General features: G+C 38.9%; 1 protein-coding gene across 1 annotated transcript in view; it reads right to left on the bottom strand.

Moving 5' to 3' along the window:
- GALNTL6 (polypeptide N-acetylgalactosaminyltransferase like 6) overlaps positions 1 to 17,027 on the bottom strand; it is a 1,018,136-nt gene that overhangs the window by 587,925 nt on the left and 413,184 nt on the right. The window contains exon 4 of the mRNA XM_080673354.1: positions 11,993 to 12,131. Within this exon, the coding sequence (XP_080529480.1) occupies positions 11,993 to 12,131 (139 nt within the window). The remainder of the gene's footprint in view (positions 1 to 11,992; positions 12,132 to 17,027) is intronic.

Here is a 17,027-nt window from a genome sequence, read left to right as displayed (position 1 = left end):
TAGAGTTCCGGTGGATTCAAAGGATGTCAGTGACTGAGTTGTGTGTCTCTGGGTTGAGGGTTTCTTCCCTTAGGGATTCACAGACCCGTGGACAGATACATAAAATTATTAGATTCAAATCAGACAAGTGACATAACAGATGGCCCAGAGGCAATGAGAGCTGGAAGGAAGTATGACTAACTTTGTCTGAAACAATCAGGGACGTCTTTAAAGATGGGTCTGTATGTGGAGAACAGATCAGGCAGGATCTTGAAAATGATTCTAAGGAATTTGGACATTAGCCTGTAGTCAGTGTGAAGTACCTCACAAATTGTCAATGATGAGAAAGACAGAACAGTGTTTACACGTTCCCCGGGGCAGCAGGGCAGACAATGCACTGAAGACAGGAGAGACTACAGGCAGAACAGTAACTGTAATAGTTCTGGCAAAAAAAATAGAGGGTGCTGATCTGATTACTCGAAGGAAAACCAACAGCTTTGTGACAGTGTTTAATCTGATTGGATTATATTTCATCATTTTAGCATTTAAAGGATGTTGAAATCACTCCCAAACTCAGCCATTGGGATCAGGAAGTTGTGGTCCAGATGGCTGCATCTCAGCATTGCTAGGAATATTGAAACATATCCAGGGCTTTATTAGGAACCTGCAAACTGTCTATTTTACATTTAATCTCAAGACAGGTTGAGAATGGATGTTTGTTAAATATGAAGACAATGTAATGATATGGAACTCTGTTAAAGAAATAAGTAAAATATAGAACAATTTATGTGTTTATGGTTACAGATATGTAGCAAAATTATAAAGAGGAAATATAGACATCAAAACATTTGCGGCATTAAGTATACAAAAATATTAATGAAAATGCCTGTAATTATCGTATTTAATATTGCTGTATTATTTTAAAATAAACATTTGCATAAATTTAACTTAGGGTTTAAGAATGGCTCAGAGATGAGGACATCTCTTTGTTAAGCAACAATTTATCTAAATGGATTAAAAAAACCCACTTCTTCATATTTTATTTTATTTTATTATTTTTTTAAAATATATTTTATTGATTTTCTACAGAGAGGAAGGGAAAGGGATAGAGAGTCAGAAACATCGATGAGAGAGAAACATCGATCAGCTGCCTCCTGCACACTCCCCACTGGGGATGTGCTCACAACCAAGGTACATGCCCTTGACCGGAATCGAACCCGGGACCCTTCAGTCCCCAGGCCAACGCTCTATCCACTGAGCCAAACCGGTTAGGGCCCCACTTCTTCATATTTTAAATGAATCAGAGAGACAAAAGAAATAGTTTACATTCTTAACAAAATTACTTGAGAGAAATGACAAATCATGAAGGCACTTTAAAAGCTGACAAAAATCCTACAGATTAGTCTGGAAACATTCTTCTAAACCATTGGCAATAATGAAAATAAACTTCAATGGAAAATTTCTCATACTCTTCTGTTTTCCCAAAACAATGCATACACATTTTCTGACATTCTCTATTGTCATTTATTAAAATGAAAAATTTTAAATATTTTTAGTTTAACAGCATTGCTAATTTTAAACATACTTAACTGTCATTCCTTTTATAGCTAATTTATCATTATAATGTCATTGGTTTCACACACACAAAAAAAATAAGTGGTTTTTTTAACAATAGGAATAGGCCTAAAGTACATTTTTAATTACAGATATATAAGAGAAGAGCCATACTTGTGATATATATTTTTTTCTCTAAAAGAGATATTTTATCATTCATAATACAATGTCAACATTTATACTGCAGGCATCTAGGCAAACTTGCATTTGAGGTTGTTAAGACCTTTGTATTGGTCTTACCGTCACCTAAACATTTTTCCTCATTGTCTAAGGCTGAAATTTAGTTTGAAATACAATGCCAAAACCCACATTTTAAAAAATCAAACTCTTGGATTGCAAGATTTGAGTAAAATGTTTGGTTGGAAGTACTTGCATATTTTAATCCTTAGGTCATTTTGTTAATTTATCTAACATATGGCTTTATTTTTTATTTTACTGAGATTTTTCGTATCTACTTATATTAAGTATACTAGAGGCCCGGTGCACAAAATTTGTGCACGGGGGGGTGGGGGGGGCGGGGATGTCCCTCAGCCCAGCCTGCACCCTCTCCAATCTGGGACCCCACCAGGATTGGGTCTAAACGGGCAGTCAGACATCCCTCTTACAATCCAGGACTGCTGGGTCCCAACCGCTCGCCTGCCTGCCTTCCTGATTGCCCCTAACCGCTTATGTCTGATCACCCCATAACCCAGCCGTGGGCAAACTACGGCCCGCGGGCCGAATCCGGCCCGTTCAGCTGTTCTATCTGGCCCGCGGAGCCGAAAGAGCGGAGGGTTCTCTTGTTCTCCCCTCCGCTCCTTTACTTTGAATTTATATTAGTTCACACAAACACTCCATCCATGCTTTTGTTCCGGCCCTCCGGTCCAGTTTAAGAACCCATTGTGGCCCTCGAGTCAAAAAGTTTGCCCACCCCTGCCCTAACCACTCCCCTGCCGGCTTTATTGATGTCTAACTGCTCCCCTGCTGGCCTGATCACCCCCAACTGCCCTCCCCTGCTGTCTTGGTCGCCCCTAATTGCCCTGCCCTGCCAGCCTGGTTGCCCCTCACTGCCCTCCCCTGCAGCCCTGGTCCCCCCCAACTGCTCTCCCCTGCAGGCCTGGGTCCCCCCCAACTGCCCTACCCTGCAGGCCCGGTCACCCCCAACTTCTCTCCTCTGCCAGCCTGGTCACACCTAACTGCCCTTCTCTGCTGGCCTGATCGCCCACAACTGCCCTCCCTTGCAGGCCTGGTCCCTCCTAACTGCCCTCCCCTTCTGGCCATCTTGTGGTGGCCATCTTGTGTCCACATGGGGCAGCCATCTTGTGTGTTGGAGTGATGGTCAATCTGCATATTAATCTTTTATTAGATAGGATAGAGGCCTGGTGCACAGTGGGGGCCAGCTGGGTTGCCCTAAAGGGTATCTCGGATCAGGGTGGGGGTTCCCTTGGGGCGTGGGGCGGCCTGGGCGAGGGGCCTGCGGTGGTTTGCAGGCCGGCCACGGCCCCGTGTGACCCAAGTGGAGGCCCTGGTATCTTGGATTTATTTATCTTCTATAATTGAAACTTTGTAGCCTGGAGCAGAGCCAAGCCTTCTGCTCGCTCCGTGGTGGCAACCATTTCTGTTGGGATTTATTTATCTTCTATAATGGAAACTTTGTAGCCTTAAGCGGAGGCCAAGGCAGGCCAGGACTTCAGAAGCTTGGCTTCCTCCATCGCCGGGGGCAACCCTAGCCTCCTGCTCTCTCCAGCTCTATGGCTGCCGCCATTTTTGTTGGGATTCATTTATATTCTATCATTGAAACTTTGTAGCATTGACTGGAGGCCTGGGCCGGCAAGGGCAGGCAGAAAGCTTGGCTTCCTCCATTGCCGGGGAAACCCAAGCCTCCCTCCTGCTCTCTCTGTGGCTGCAGCCATCTTGGTTGGGTTAATTTGCATACTTGCTCCTGATTGGCTGTGGGTGTGGCTTGTGGCATAGCAGAGTGATGGTTAATTTGCATATTACTCTTTTATTAGATAGGATCAGTGAGGATGTTATGCTGTACTCAATACCAATGCTGAATTCCAATGGCTCAAAACAACAAATATTCTCTTTTTTAATTCTTCTGCTTGTTCACCACTGGTTGGCAAGAAAATCCCTGCTCACTGTAGTCAGTGCAAACAGCAACATTTTGACCTGTCAGTCATTCTGCCAGAGGTAAATGAGAAGGCTGATGGATCTCGAACTGGTAATGAAGTGGTTTGCCTCTAAAATGACATAATGCTTTCTGCTTACAACTCATTGGTCAGAATTAGTCACACAGCATAAGGGATATGCTATACAATAGGATCCAGAAGGAACATCATCAGAAATATTTGGCAAACAAAACTAATGAAAACAGCCATTTCAGTCTTCTGCCTACTTTTAAGTAAAAAAGGAAACTGTGTGATGACCTTTAATGGTAAAACAAACAAGACTCAATTTCTTCATTGACAAAAATTGTAATATTTAGGGCTCCACTTCCATAGAAGTTCATTTCATTATAAAGAGATCACATCATCAAGAGGTCACAACAAAACAAAATGTTTTATGCGCCTAATAACAGGGTTTCTGAATATAAAAGTAAAAGTTGATAGAAAAGCAAGTAAATAAAGATAACTCCATGGTTACGGTAAGAAATTTACTCCTTAGTCTGTTCCCTTTTTTTCCCCCAGTCTCTTAAGGTAAAGGCTTAGATGATTGATTTGAGGACGTTTTTTCTTTATTTTTACCAGCATTGAATGATAGAAGATTAGAGTGATTTCATTATATGAACTGCTTGAAATAAACAGTTTTAAAATTTTTATTTTTGTTCATTTAAAAATATTTTGAAATTTCCCTTAAACTTCCTTTTGAAATGCTGATTACTTAAAATAAGTTTTAAATTTCCAAGTGATTGATGATTGCCTTGTTCTTTTTCTGCTCATTTTTAATTTAATTATTTTATGGTCAGAGAATATACTTGTAAAGTTTCAACTTTTTAAAATCTGTAGTATTTGTTTTATAACCCAGGGTATGATCTACCTTGAAGATATGTTCCATGCATACTTGAGAAGAATATATACACTGCTGTTGTTGAGTAGAGTGCTTTTTTTTGTTTGTTTTTCTTACATTTCTTCTTTTCATAAAATGAGACATATATATATTTCTCATGTGAAACAAAAGAAATTTGGAACATATTTCAGATAATGTGGTAAAATGCCCTTGCACAGTAACGATAATAATAAACAGGCAGGAAGTTATATTTTGAGCTTGCATTCAGTCTACATCCTAAGTGATTATGATCTTGTACCATTTTATAATAATCATTATAATTCTCTGAAATGTTGATAAAGAGTGCCAATTCGGTTCCAGTCAGTTTCATTAGGCTCTGCGTGGGAGAGAAAGCAATTTGAAATACTATAATTTGTTTTACTTCATGGCTATAGCAAAATGGTCCTTATTTTGGGGGTGCATTTAGACCACCATTTGATACATTTACAAGTACCAGTGTCAACATCTTGGACACTCCCCAAATCAATTAATCAGTTAACTACTTAATTCACTGCCTTTTAGTTTATCAAAGGCCTTATAAAGTGGCTTTACTAAGTATAGTATAGCTAGTGAACCAAAAAAAAATTTTTTTTAATCTTCTCAAGGGAACCACTCATGTTTAGAAAAGGGAAATACTTTCCTTTAATTTTTCATCATTGTATGATTACTTGCAAAGCCATCGTGGTTCAGCTGAAGTTCTCTTGGCCCGTTCTCAGTAGCAGCAGAATAAAATGTCAACTTGGTATCTGGCTAGTGACAAGCACACTAGAGAGCCTATTCATGTAAATCATTTCCAGGCACCAATTTACATAATTGTTTTAATGTCAGATATTCAATTTCCAATGGCTGGTTTCAGTCACATTGTTTCGCTGTTCTATTCTCGCCATGTCAGTTAGGTTTGATAAAGCAGTGATAACTGGTAATTTATTTGGCTTTGACAAGCCTGAAAAATTAGTTTGGGCTACTGGATAAATGTGAGTGTGTTTGAGAGTGTGTGCATAGCAGGGGGTGGTATCACTGCTTATTTATTTGGTCTCCTTGTACATAAAACTTATCTGTAAATTATTATTCCATATGGCAATATGATTAACACTTTAATATAATAGGATATTTGATGTCTATACTAAGGAACAAAATTGTGTGTTGTGTTCATGCAGCTGTGTGTCCATTGTGGCATTACCGTGGAAACATCATGAATGTTGGAAGAGCAAACCTGGAAGCCGAGATAAGTTGGGGTGAGAATAGGGAGGGTGGTGCTGGTGCTTTCTGGACTATGACTTTTAGGGCAACAGGGGGTCTTTTAAGTATTTTAGATGATCTGCCTTAGTTCTAATGCTCACTATTACTCTGCGGAAAGTAAGAGGAAGTGTGTGAGGTCCAATTATAAGGTTATTCTAAAATTCCAATGAAGAGATGATAGTGGGTATAGCTGAGCATAAGGGAAGTGCATGCACTCGAGATACATTTTGGCACTACACCTTACAGATAGAATACTAGGCAAGGAAAGAGACCTTGAACATGTACTAATGTGCTGATGTCTATGCTAATTTGCATAAGCTATAACTCATAAAAGCGACTGAAGGGTACTCACTTGAACAATAGTTTTGAAAGATTATTTCCTTTCTGTTGTCCCTGTTCATCCCCCGGCCCCAGTCTGTGTGTGTGTTTATACCATATTTTCTTTTCATTTAAATTCTTTATTGTTTAAAGTATTACATAAGTCTCCTTTTTTCCCCATTGACCTCTCCCCAGCCGCCCCCACCCCCCAGCACGTTCCCTCACCCCCTCCACCCCCCCGCCCCCCGGTGTCCATTGGTTTTGCTAATAAGCATGCATACAAGTCCTTTGGTTGATCTCTTACCCCCTTACCCCCTGCCTTCCCTCACAGGTTGGACAGTCTGTTCGATGCTTCTATGACTCTGGTTCTATTTTGGTTCCTCAGTTTTTGTTGTTCATTATATTCCACAAATGAGTGAGATCATGTGACATTTATCTTTCTCTGACTGGCTTATTTCACTTAACATAATGCTCTCCAGTTCTATCCATGCTGTTGCAAATGGTAATAATTCCTTCTTTTTTACAGCAGTGTAGTATTCCATTGTGTAGATGTACCACAGTTTTTTAATCTACTCCTCTGCTGATGGGCACTTAGGCTGTTTCCAAAACTTAGCTATTACAAATTGTGCTGCTATGAACATAGGGGTGCATATATCCTTTCTGATTGGTGTTTCTGTTTTCTTGAAATATATTCCTAGAAGTGGTATTACTGGGTCAAATGGGAGTTCCATTTTTAGTTTTTTGAGGAAATGCCATACTGTTTTCCACAGTGGCTGCACCAGTCTGCATTCTGTGGGGGGAGGGGGAGAGGTTTTTTTGTTTGTTTGGTCATATTTAGATATACCTTAGGCTGGAAGAGCATTTGATTCAAAGGAAGTGTTTCCCATTTCCCTCTGTGTCCCTCTGTGATAGTATTCAAACCTGATAGGAGTACATGAGTCATTTTAGCTTAATTTCCTTCAAAATTCACTTGTATACATGGTGAAAGAAGATACTTCATCAACTTCACAAGTAAATCAGAATAAAAATATGAAAGGAAGCTAGCAACTCCCAAAGTTCCGTATAGTTTTCGGAATAGATGGGGGAAATGCACATTTTTGCCCAGCAGGTGTGGTTCCGTGATTGAGCTTTAATCCATAAACCAGGAGATCAGGGGGTCAGGGCACATGCCCTGGTTGAGGGCTCAATCCCCAATGTGGGGCATACAGGAGGCAGCCCATCAATGATTCTCTCTCATCACTGATGTTTCTCTCTCTCTCCCTCTCCCTTCCTCTCTGAAGTCAATAAAAATATATTTAATTTTAAAAAAAGAAAAAGAAAAGTCACAATTCAGAGTAAAACTATTTAAATTTTTTTAATGTTTTATTGATTTCAGAAAGAGAGGGAGAGGGAGATAGAAAAACCAATGATGAGAGAGAAACACTGATCTGCTGCCTCCTGCATGCTGCCTCTGGGCATATGCCCTGACCAGGAATCAACGGTGATCTCCTGGTTCATAAGTCCATGCTCAACCACTGAGCCACACCAGCCAGGCCAGAGTATAGCTATTTTAATTCAAAAATATCCCAGTTACAAAGCCACCTTATAAATGCATCTTAATTAATGTACATGTGCATCAACTGGACCTGTATAAACATGTGTTCTTTCTTAACAGCAATAAAGTTAACCTGATATTACTGATGCATTTACCTGGATCTTCTGAAAAACCTTCATCAACTCTCCTTTACACATGGCTCTGTTGTGTCCTAATCTTATGCATTTCCTCTTTTTATAGATGTAATTTCATCTTACACATATTATTTATACCATGTTTTAGGGAGTATGTGTGGTTACTACTGATTAATTTATTCATATCTAGGGAGTAACACTTAAATACTCATAAATCTTATCTTGCTAACAATATATTTATCCATAAGCTTATCAGTTTGCAGGCTGTCCATCCTTCATGGCTTTCTGTTTCCTATTTATAATTCTGATTTTGAGCTGGAGGTGAAAATAAGATGTTTTATAGTATACAAAGATGTAGCATGTCAGATGACTGACTGAATTAAAAAAATGCACCATCAATATACAGGTGGGGAAATTCTGAAGTTGGTAAAATGAGGCCAGGTGAGTCAGATAACTATTAACTAGACATTGGACATGCAGAAACTCTCATAGCAAAATTCTCATCAACACTTCATTAATTAAAATATAAAGAAAATATGTTCTAAGGACATAGCTCAGGTTGAGACCAGGCACTATAAATATAGACATAATTAGGCAGTAACTAAAGAAGGGAGCATTTAAAATATGTAGACATATCTTTTAAAATGTGCAAAAGTCAACAATTGTAGGACCAATACTATGGGAAAAAGAAGTGGAAAATTTGACAATACCAAAGCATAAATAGTTTGGAAAACAAAAACATAATTTACAAAATTAGGAGGTGAAAAAAGTACTGAGAAAAATATAACCAATTTTAAAATATTAATGAAAAGCTTGGAATTTATTATTAGGATGTAAGAATGATCAAATTATTGCACACAGGCCAACATACTTTCCTTCTTCGATGGCTCCTACTTTATGGAATCTATTACTAACTCAATCTATACTAATAAAAGGGTAATATGCTAATTAGACTGGGAGACCTTCCAGGAGACCTTCCGGACACCCTTCTGGACAAAGCCATGGTGGCGGGGCCGAGGCAGAGGCGGTTAGGGGCAATCAGGCCAGGAGGGGAGGGCAGTTGGGGGCACACAGGCTGGTAAGGGGGCAGTTGGGGGTGAGCAGGCTGGCAGTGGGGTGCAGTTGGGGGTGATCAGGCCAGCAAGGGGGGGCAGTTGGGAGCGAGCAGGTGGCAGGGGGGGCAGTACTGGGCCTAAACCGGCAGTCGAACATCCCCCGAGGGTTCCCAGATTGGAGAGGGTGCAGGCTGGGCTGAGGGACAACCCCGCTGTACATGAATTTCATGCACCAGGCCACTAGTTATATTACAAAGCAAAAAGAAAGCAGTTCATTTAATGCTAGTGAAGAAGAAAGGACAAAAAAATATCTTTCTGATTTGGAATTTCTGAAATCATTAATGTTCTAAAAATTCTTCACAGTTAATTAGAATATGCACTAAGCAAATCAAAACACCTATAAACATGATTTATTAACTATACTCCCTAAGCTATAATTTACATCCATGTGGCTGTTCTATAACTATTTGTCCTTCCTAAGTCCTTCCCCTTTTTCACCCATCCCTCCAAACCCTCCTCCCATCTGTCGACTGTCAGTATGCTCTCTGTGTATGTGAGTCTATTTCTATTTTTTTGTTTGTTTGTTTTGTTCTTCAGATTCCACATATAAGTGAAAACATATGGTATTTGTCTTTCTCTGACTGACTTTACTTAGTATAAAACAATCTAGGTCCATCCATACTGTTGCAAAAAGTAAGGTTGATTCTTTTTTTAGAACTTTTTTTTTTTTTTAATAAATGTGAATTTATAAATGGGTAGATAACATTTGCAAGTCACATAAATTTTGCATTCTCTTCCATGAGTCCATCCACATAAACACGCTGTGGTCATTCACCGCAGCCTATTAAGTTGTTAATACTGGAATAGGTGTCAAGTTGCTTTTTAATTTCAAGTACCATTTACACAGAGCTGCACACTCTTACAGTTATGTGTGCCTGCATTTTGAGAAGCACAGATGAGGTCAAAAGTGTAGGATTTTAAACAGTGGGATCCCTGCAAATTTGACTCTTGGTTTCCTGCTTGTAGGATCCTAACAAAATCAGAGGCAACTTCAGAACTCCCTGCATCACTGAGAGTCAGAAAAATGGACTAACCAGGTTAACATCATTTTTGTATCTCACACTTAACACCTGTTGTCATCTATCTCCAACATTCTCAGTTAAGTTTTTTTTTTCCTTTGTTGGTATCATTCTAGTAGGTGACTATGTGTCCTACTAGATACCCAGCCTCAATAAACAAGTAAAAATATGGTCATATAACATATTTTAGCCAAATTTTTATTCCTTGACATCTATGATAATGTCCTCTGATACTGTAATCTCGGTGGCTCTAATAAAATTTTTAAAGTATTTTTCTTTCCATTTTAAAATTTAATTTTCCATTATTGCCTAAGAACATCTTTCTCCAAAAGGTGGCAGTTGTACTGGAAATACAGTCTCTGAGGAAAATGGGAATATCAACCGTGTTTTGATTTCAGTGATTTTCGCATTGTCTCCATCTGCAACTCTTCCCCCTTGAATACACATTAAAAGATTGGAAGTGTGGGGGTGGGAGAGGAGGTGGATGGAAATTATTCTCTGAGCATATTTATTATGGCAACAATGAAATTTAATGCATCTTTGATGGTGTACAATTAGGTATTACAATTCCTCATAACTAGACATGTTCTAGGTCAGTGGGAATTACTGTAGATAATTTCAGGTGGCCTGGGGATAATTTGGCAGTGGTCAGCAAACTCATTAGTCAACAGAGCCAAATATCAACAGTACAACGATTGAGATTTCTTTTGAGAGCCACATTTTTAAACTTAAACTTCTTCTAACGCCACTTCTTCAAAATAGACTTGCCCAGGCCGTGGTATTTTGTGAAAGAGCCACACTCAAGGGGCCAAAGAGCCGCATGTGGCTCGCGAGCCGCAGTTTGCTGACCACTGGGCTAACTGGAAGGCCCAAACCCATGTATAAAGCATTCCGTTTTGGGAAAATTTTATTTGTTCTTCATATTAATCCTCTGCTTAACTATATTGGGAAATGCACATTCTCATTAAACCTGAGGGGAAAACCAGTAATTCTTTTATATTTTAAAATGAATTTACAAAGGCACAATAGGGCAACTAAAAATAGTGCCCCAAATCATATTTTTTTTTGCAAAGGTTAATTATTCTTGCACAAAATTAAGAGTTTTATTTACTATACATTACTGGTTTAATTTAAATTCCTACTCCTACTTTTATTAGTTGCCCTTATTTTATTTTCTCTAATTTTCTTTATGTCATAACAGTGGTGCCCAAGGAAGAGTGAGGTGGGGGAGAATTAAACATATTATAGTTGAATAGATTTCTCAAATATGAATAATTCCACAACTGCAAATTCTGATCACATTCTATGGCATAATTTGGCATTATATATGCTATCAAGAAAAGCATAACAGACTAGGGGAAAAAAGCAATGTACTTTAAGCAATGTTAGCAGCAGGTAGGTGTGGACAGAGAGAAGAGGGATTTCAGGTAACTAAATGTAATATTATTCTTGTTTCCCTTTACACGATAACATTTAGCTATTAATTCAGTAAAAACTGAACTCACTGTCAATTGACAAACCACAAGCAATTCATAAAGTGACAAAAAATTGAGCAACTGCCATTACTTTTGAATTATGGATCCATTTATTTCAGGCATTCTTCATGGAAGATGTAACTGTAATGACACTGACTATGGCTGGTGTAAGAATGAAGTTAATAGAAAGTATATATACACACACACTCTGACAACAGTAACCACCAGAAAAACACTTGTTTGCTTCGTAATCTATGTGATCAAATGTAATGGTATGGGTATTATCTAAAAACGTTTCATTTTTAATGGAAATAATACAGTGGACTCAATAGCAAACACATGTCTTAAGTTGTAGAGGCGCTACTCTTTTAGGATTTTAAAGATCATTCCAATTTAAAGCAGACCTATTTAAGACTATGAAATAGAAAAATTTCTATAATATTATTAGGGCAAAAATGTTAGTGACATCTTAAACATAATAAAACTAATTAGCTAAACAAAAAGAAACCAGCCCCCACACTGGCATGCTGATACTCACTTAGCATGACGAATATCGGGCAGGGACCTCTCCAGAGCAATATTGTTGCTGACAAAAATATTGAAACCATTTTCCCTGTAAGCGGTGTCATCATGGTCCTCTTCAGTAAGGGGGTAAGGTTTCCCGTGCTCACCCTTCCCTAGCAGGAGGCGAGAAAGCAGGGTTATCATCTGCATAAAAACCATTCCATTTCCTAACACAGATAATACGCTTTAAAAGTGTATATTTCTTTAGTCACCGGTTAGCATACTCCACAGAAGGCACTAGCAGTAAGATTTGATTATGCCATCTTCTGTCACTACTTTATTTAGGAAAAAGAAATATGTTCATGATAGATTTTCGGTGTATGTTTCCTAACATTTGCATTCTGATTCTAATATCCATACAGCTGTATAATTTGATTTTATCTGACATAATTGTACAAAAAGCTATCTTTTCATTTACTTCCAATGATTGACATCATTTCATTGCATCACCATTTATACCATTCCACTGATAATATACTTTTATTGTTAATTTTTCCTATTATAAACAATGTTGAAATGAACATATTTGTTTATATATTCCTAGTTATGTCTTTTTGGAGAAGGAAGGATAATTCCTACAAAGAGAATTGCTAGAATAGCTTTAGAGTAAGTTTGGTAATTTTCACACATCCTCATGAGCATTGGATGGTATTTCAAAATTTACTGGTGACATATATATTATTCATACTCTAATTTGCCTTTCTTGATTACTAATGAAATTAATAACTTCAGATACATTTATCATTTGTACTTCTTACATTGCAAGATGACTATTCAGTGTTTTTAAGAACAATTTGTATGTTTTAGAAAGAAAAAAACTACTGTTTTACTAAAGCTTTAAGTACAAATGTCCTAAATATTTTCTAAGTTTATTTCATTGAAATCTAATTTACCACTTCTACTTTCCAGTTCTGCATGCATATCCTAACAAAAGTCAAACAGACCTAAAAATGAACTCTTTTTGGATCCATAAGAGAGGAGAGAGCAGAGAGCAAACTGCTGTCCCCCCAAATTAGAGGGGCAGACAGGAGACCACAGGAAGTTGAGGCTTACCAGAGCAGGGACCCAGGCGTGGAAAGGGCTTGGGAACCAGAGAAAAACCTGAGCTGCAGGTTGACAAGTTTCTGGAGGCTCAGTGGAGCCACTTCTGAGCATTAAACACTTCAAAGGGGAGGTATCAAGTGATAGGGGCTCCAATAATTTGGTGAGGGACCCCAGAAGCTCAACCTGGTTCTGAGGTCAAATATCTAAGAAAAACCCTCTGGTACATCCAGTAAGGGAAGGAGAAAGGAGCCATTTTGAGAAACGGGTCAGAGCCCAGTGTTTGTCTTAACAAGGTTTGTCCTCCGGTGAAACTAGTTAATCCTTTAACCAGAGCCTCACCTGCGGGGCTATTCTCAGAGCCTAACTGAGCTGGGAGCGGAGAAAACAAATGCAGCCCACGTGAGCCATCCTATTCAACCAAAGGGCGAGGAAAACAGGGGCAATGACTAAAGGCCCATTTACAGCAATTCGTTTTACCCCGCGCAGCATGTCCAGCGATCAAGAAAAAATTACAAGCAAGGCATACCAAACAGCAAAAAGCAGGATCTGAAGCGACAGAGCAAGCATCAGGACCAGCCATGGCAAGGATGTTGGACTTAAGAATGGGAATTTAAAACGCGATTCATATGCTAAGGGAAAGTAAATAGTATGCAAGAACAGATGGGCAGTGTAAGCAGAGAGATGGAAATTCTATGAAGGAGCAAAACAAGAAATGCCAGTGATAAAAACATTGTAACAGAAATAAAGAATGCCTTTGATGAGCTTATTAGTAGACTGAACACAGCTGTAGAAATAAGCTCTGAGCTGGAGGTTATATACCAGGTACTATTAGAAGCCTCAAAAGAAAAGCAAATAGAAAACAAACAAACAAAACAACACACACCTGTTTGGAACAGAGTATCCAATTACTGCAATTTAAAAGGGTATAACATACATTATGGGAATGACAGGAGAAGACAGAGGGAAAGGAACAGAAGAAATACCACTAGAAACAACAATGACTGAAAAGTTACCCAAATTAATGTCAGATACCAAGTCATTTATCCATGAAGTTTAGAGAACACCAAACAGGATAAACGCCAAGCAACAACAAAATTATACTTGGGCATGTCATTTTCAAATTAAAGAAAATCAAAGATAAAGAAAAATATCCTGAAAGAACCCGAAGCGGGTGGGGGAGTGGGGAGAAGAGAAACAAAAGCACCTAACCTACAGAAGAACAAAGATAAGAATTACACTAGACTTCTCAGAAGCCATGCAAGCAAGAGGAGAATGAACTGAAATAAATAGTTGAGAGAAAAATAACAACATATACCTCTGTACCCTGTGAAATTATCCTTCAAAAAAAAAGAAGAAAGAAAGACTTCCTCAGACAAATACTGATGGAAGCTGTTGCTGGTACACCTGCTTTGTAGGAAATGTTAACAGCAATCTTTAGAGAGAAGGAAAATGATACAGGTCAGAATCTTGGATCCACATAAAGAAGAAAAAACACTGAAGAAGGAATAAGGGAAGATAAAATAGAAACATAAACCATATATTATGTGTGCTATGTGTATATCATATATAGTACACACTTACGTATGCTTACATAAAGTGCAATGAATGACAACAATGATAGGAGACATGGGAGGAAGGAATTGGTATTACTTTGTTATTCTAAGGTATTCACAGTACCTATGAAGTAATATAGTGTTATTTGGAAGGGGACTTGGGTTAGTTGAAAATGTATATTGCAAATTCTAGGGCAACCACTTAAAAAAGTAAAAACAAAAAAACTATAACTGATATGCTAAGGAAGGAGAGAAAAATCATATAAAACTAGAGGTCTGGTGCATGAAATTCCGTGCACTGGAGTGAGGGGCATCCCTCAGCCCGGCCTATGCCCTCTTGCAGTTTGGGACCCCTCGCTCCTTACCGTCCACCTGCAGCAGAGGCGGAAGAGGCTCCTGCCACCACCACTGTGCTCACCAGCTGTGAGTTCGGCTTCCCTGTGGGAGCGCACTGACCACCAAGGGGCAGCTCCTGCATTGAGCGTCTTCCCCCTGGTGGTCAGTCACATCATAGTGACTGGCTGCCGTTTCATCTATTTGCATATTAGGGTTTTATTATATGGGTCTAGAGGCCCAGTGCATGAAACTCATGCACAGATAGGGTCCTTAGGTCCCTAGGCCTGGTCAGAGATCAGGGCCAATCTGTAGGGTGACTGTTTGGGCGATGGGGAGGCCCCCACTAGCACCCGCCTTGGCTGGCCTGGCCCTGCAAGCTCACCGGCCCCGTCCCCCACTGCCGCCGCTGTTTGCCTCCCTCTGCAAGGCGACTGGCGGGGTGATTGGCGGGGTGAATGGGGGGCCCCACTGGCACCTGCCTTGGCTGGCCTGGGACCTGCGGACTGGGGGAAGCTCCTGCATTGAGCATCTGCCCCCGGGTGGTCAGTGCACATCATAGTGACCAGTCATTCTGCCAGTCCATCCGCCGTTCGGTCGATTTGCATTTTAGGCTTTTACTATATAGGATGCCAAATTAAAAAAATGAAAGTCAGAAAAATAGTAAAGACAAAAATACATCAAGGAATAAGAGCAACATATAGAAAACAGTAACAAAATATGGTAGATATTAAACATTATCAATAAAACTTTGAATGTTAATGGTCTAAAGTGCCAATTGAAAGACAAATAATGTTAGAGTTGATCAAAATATATCTAATATTTTTTCTATTTAGATGATTTTATTTTTCTTTCATTGTTTCATTTTTATATATTTATAAGTAAGTTCTTTCTATTCCAATATTATTTTTAAAATTAATTCATGAAATCAGAATTTAAGAAACATTTTATTTTATTTTATTTATTTTTTTTATAAATCTTTATTGTTCAGATTATTACAGTTGTTCCTCTTTTTCCCCCTATAGCTCCCCTCTACCCAGTTCCCAACCCACCCCCTCCCCTTACCTCCCCCCACTGTCCTCATTCATAGGTGTACGATTTTTGTCCAGTCTCTTCCCACACCACCCACACCCCTTTCCCCCAGAGAATTGTCAGTCCACTCCCTTTCTATGCCCCTGATTCTATTCTATTCACCAGTTTATTCTGTTCATTAGATTTTTTATTCACTTGATTTTTAGATTCACTTATTGATAGATATGTATTTGTTGTCACTTTGTTGTTCATAATTTTTATCTTTACCTTTTTCTTCTTCTTCCTCTTCTTAAAGAATACCCTTCAGCATTTCATATAATACTGATTGGCGGTAATGAACTCATTTAGCTTTTTCTTATCTGTGAAGCTCTTTATCTGACCTCCAATTCTAAATGATAGCTTTGCTGGATAGAGTAATCTTGGTTGTAGGTTCTTGCTATTTTATCACTTTGAATATTTCTTGCCACTCCCTTCTGGCCTGCATAGTTTCTGTTGAGAAAACAGCTGACATTTGTATGGGTACTCCCTTGTAGGTAACTTTTTTTTCTCTTGCTGCTTTTAAGATTCTCTCTTTGTCTTTTGCTCTTGGCATTTTAATTATGATGTGTCTTGGTGTGGTCCTCTTTGGATTCCTTTTGTTTGGGGTTCTCTGCGCTTCCTGGACTTGTAAGTCTATTCTTTCACCAGGTAGGGGAAGTTTTCTGTCATTATTTCTTCAAATAGCTTTTCAATATCTTGCTCTCTCTCTTCTTCTGGCACCCCTATAATTCGGATGTTGGTCCACTTGAAGTTGTCCCAGACGGTCCTTGCACTATCTTCATATTTTTGGATTCTTTTTTCCTTTTGCTTTTCCGGTTGGGTGTTTTTTGCTTCTTTGTATTTCAAATCTTTGACTTGATTCTTAGGATCCTCTAGTCTGCTGTTGGATCTCTGTATATTATTCTTTATTTCGGTCAGTGTATGCTTAATTTCTAATTGGTCCTTTTCCATATCCTTGAGGGTATCACTATATTTCTCGGAGGTTTCTAGAAGATTCTTGAGTAACCT

The sequence above is a fragment of the Plecotus auritus genome, assembly GCF_963455305.1.
Source record: "Plecotus auritus genome assembly, chromosome: 6".
NCBI lineage: Eukaryota > Metazoa > Chordata > Mammalia > Chiroptera > Vespertilionidae > Plecotus > Plecotus auritus.
Note: the sequence above shows the minus strand (reverse complement) of the source record. Positions and strands in the feature narration are given on the sequence as shown.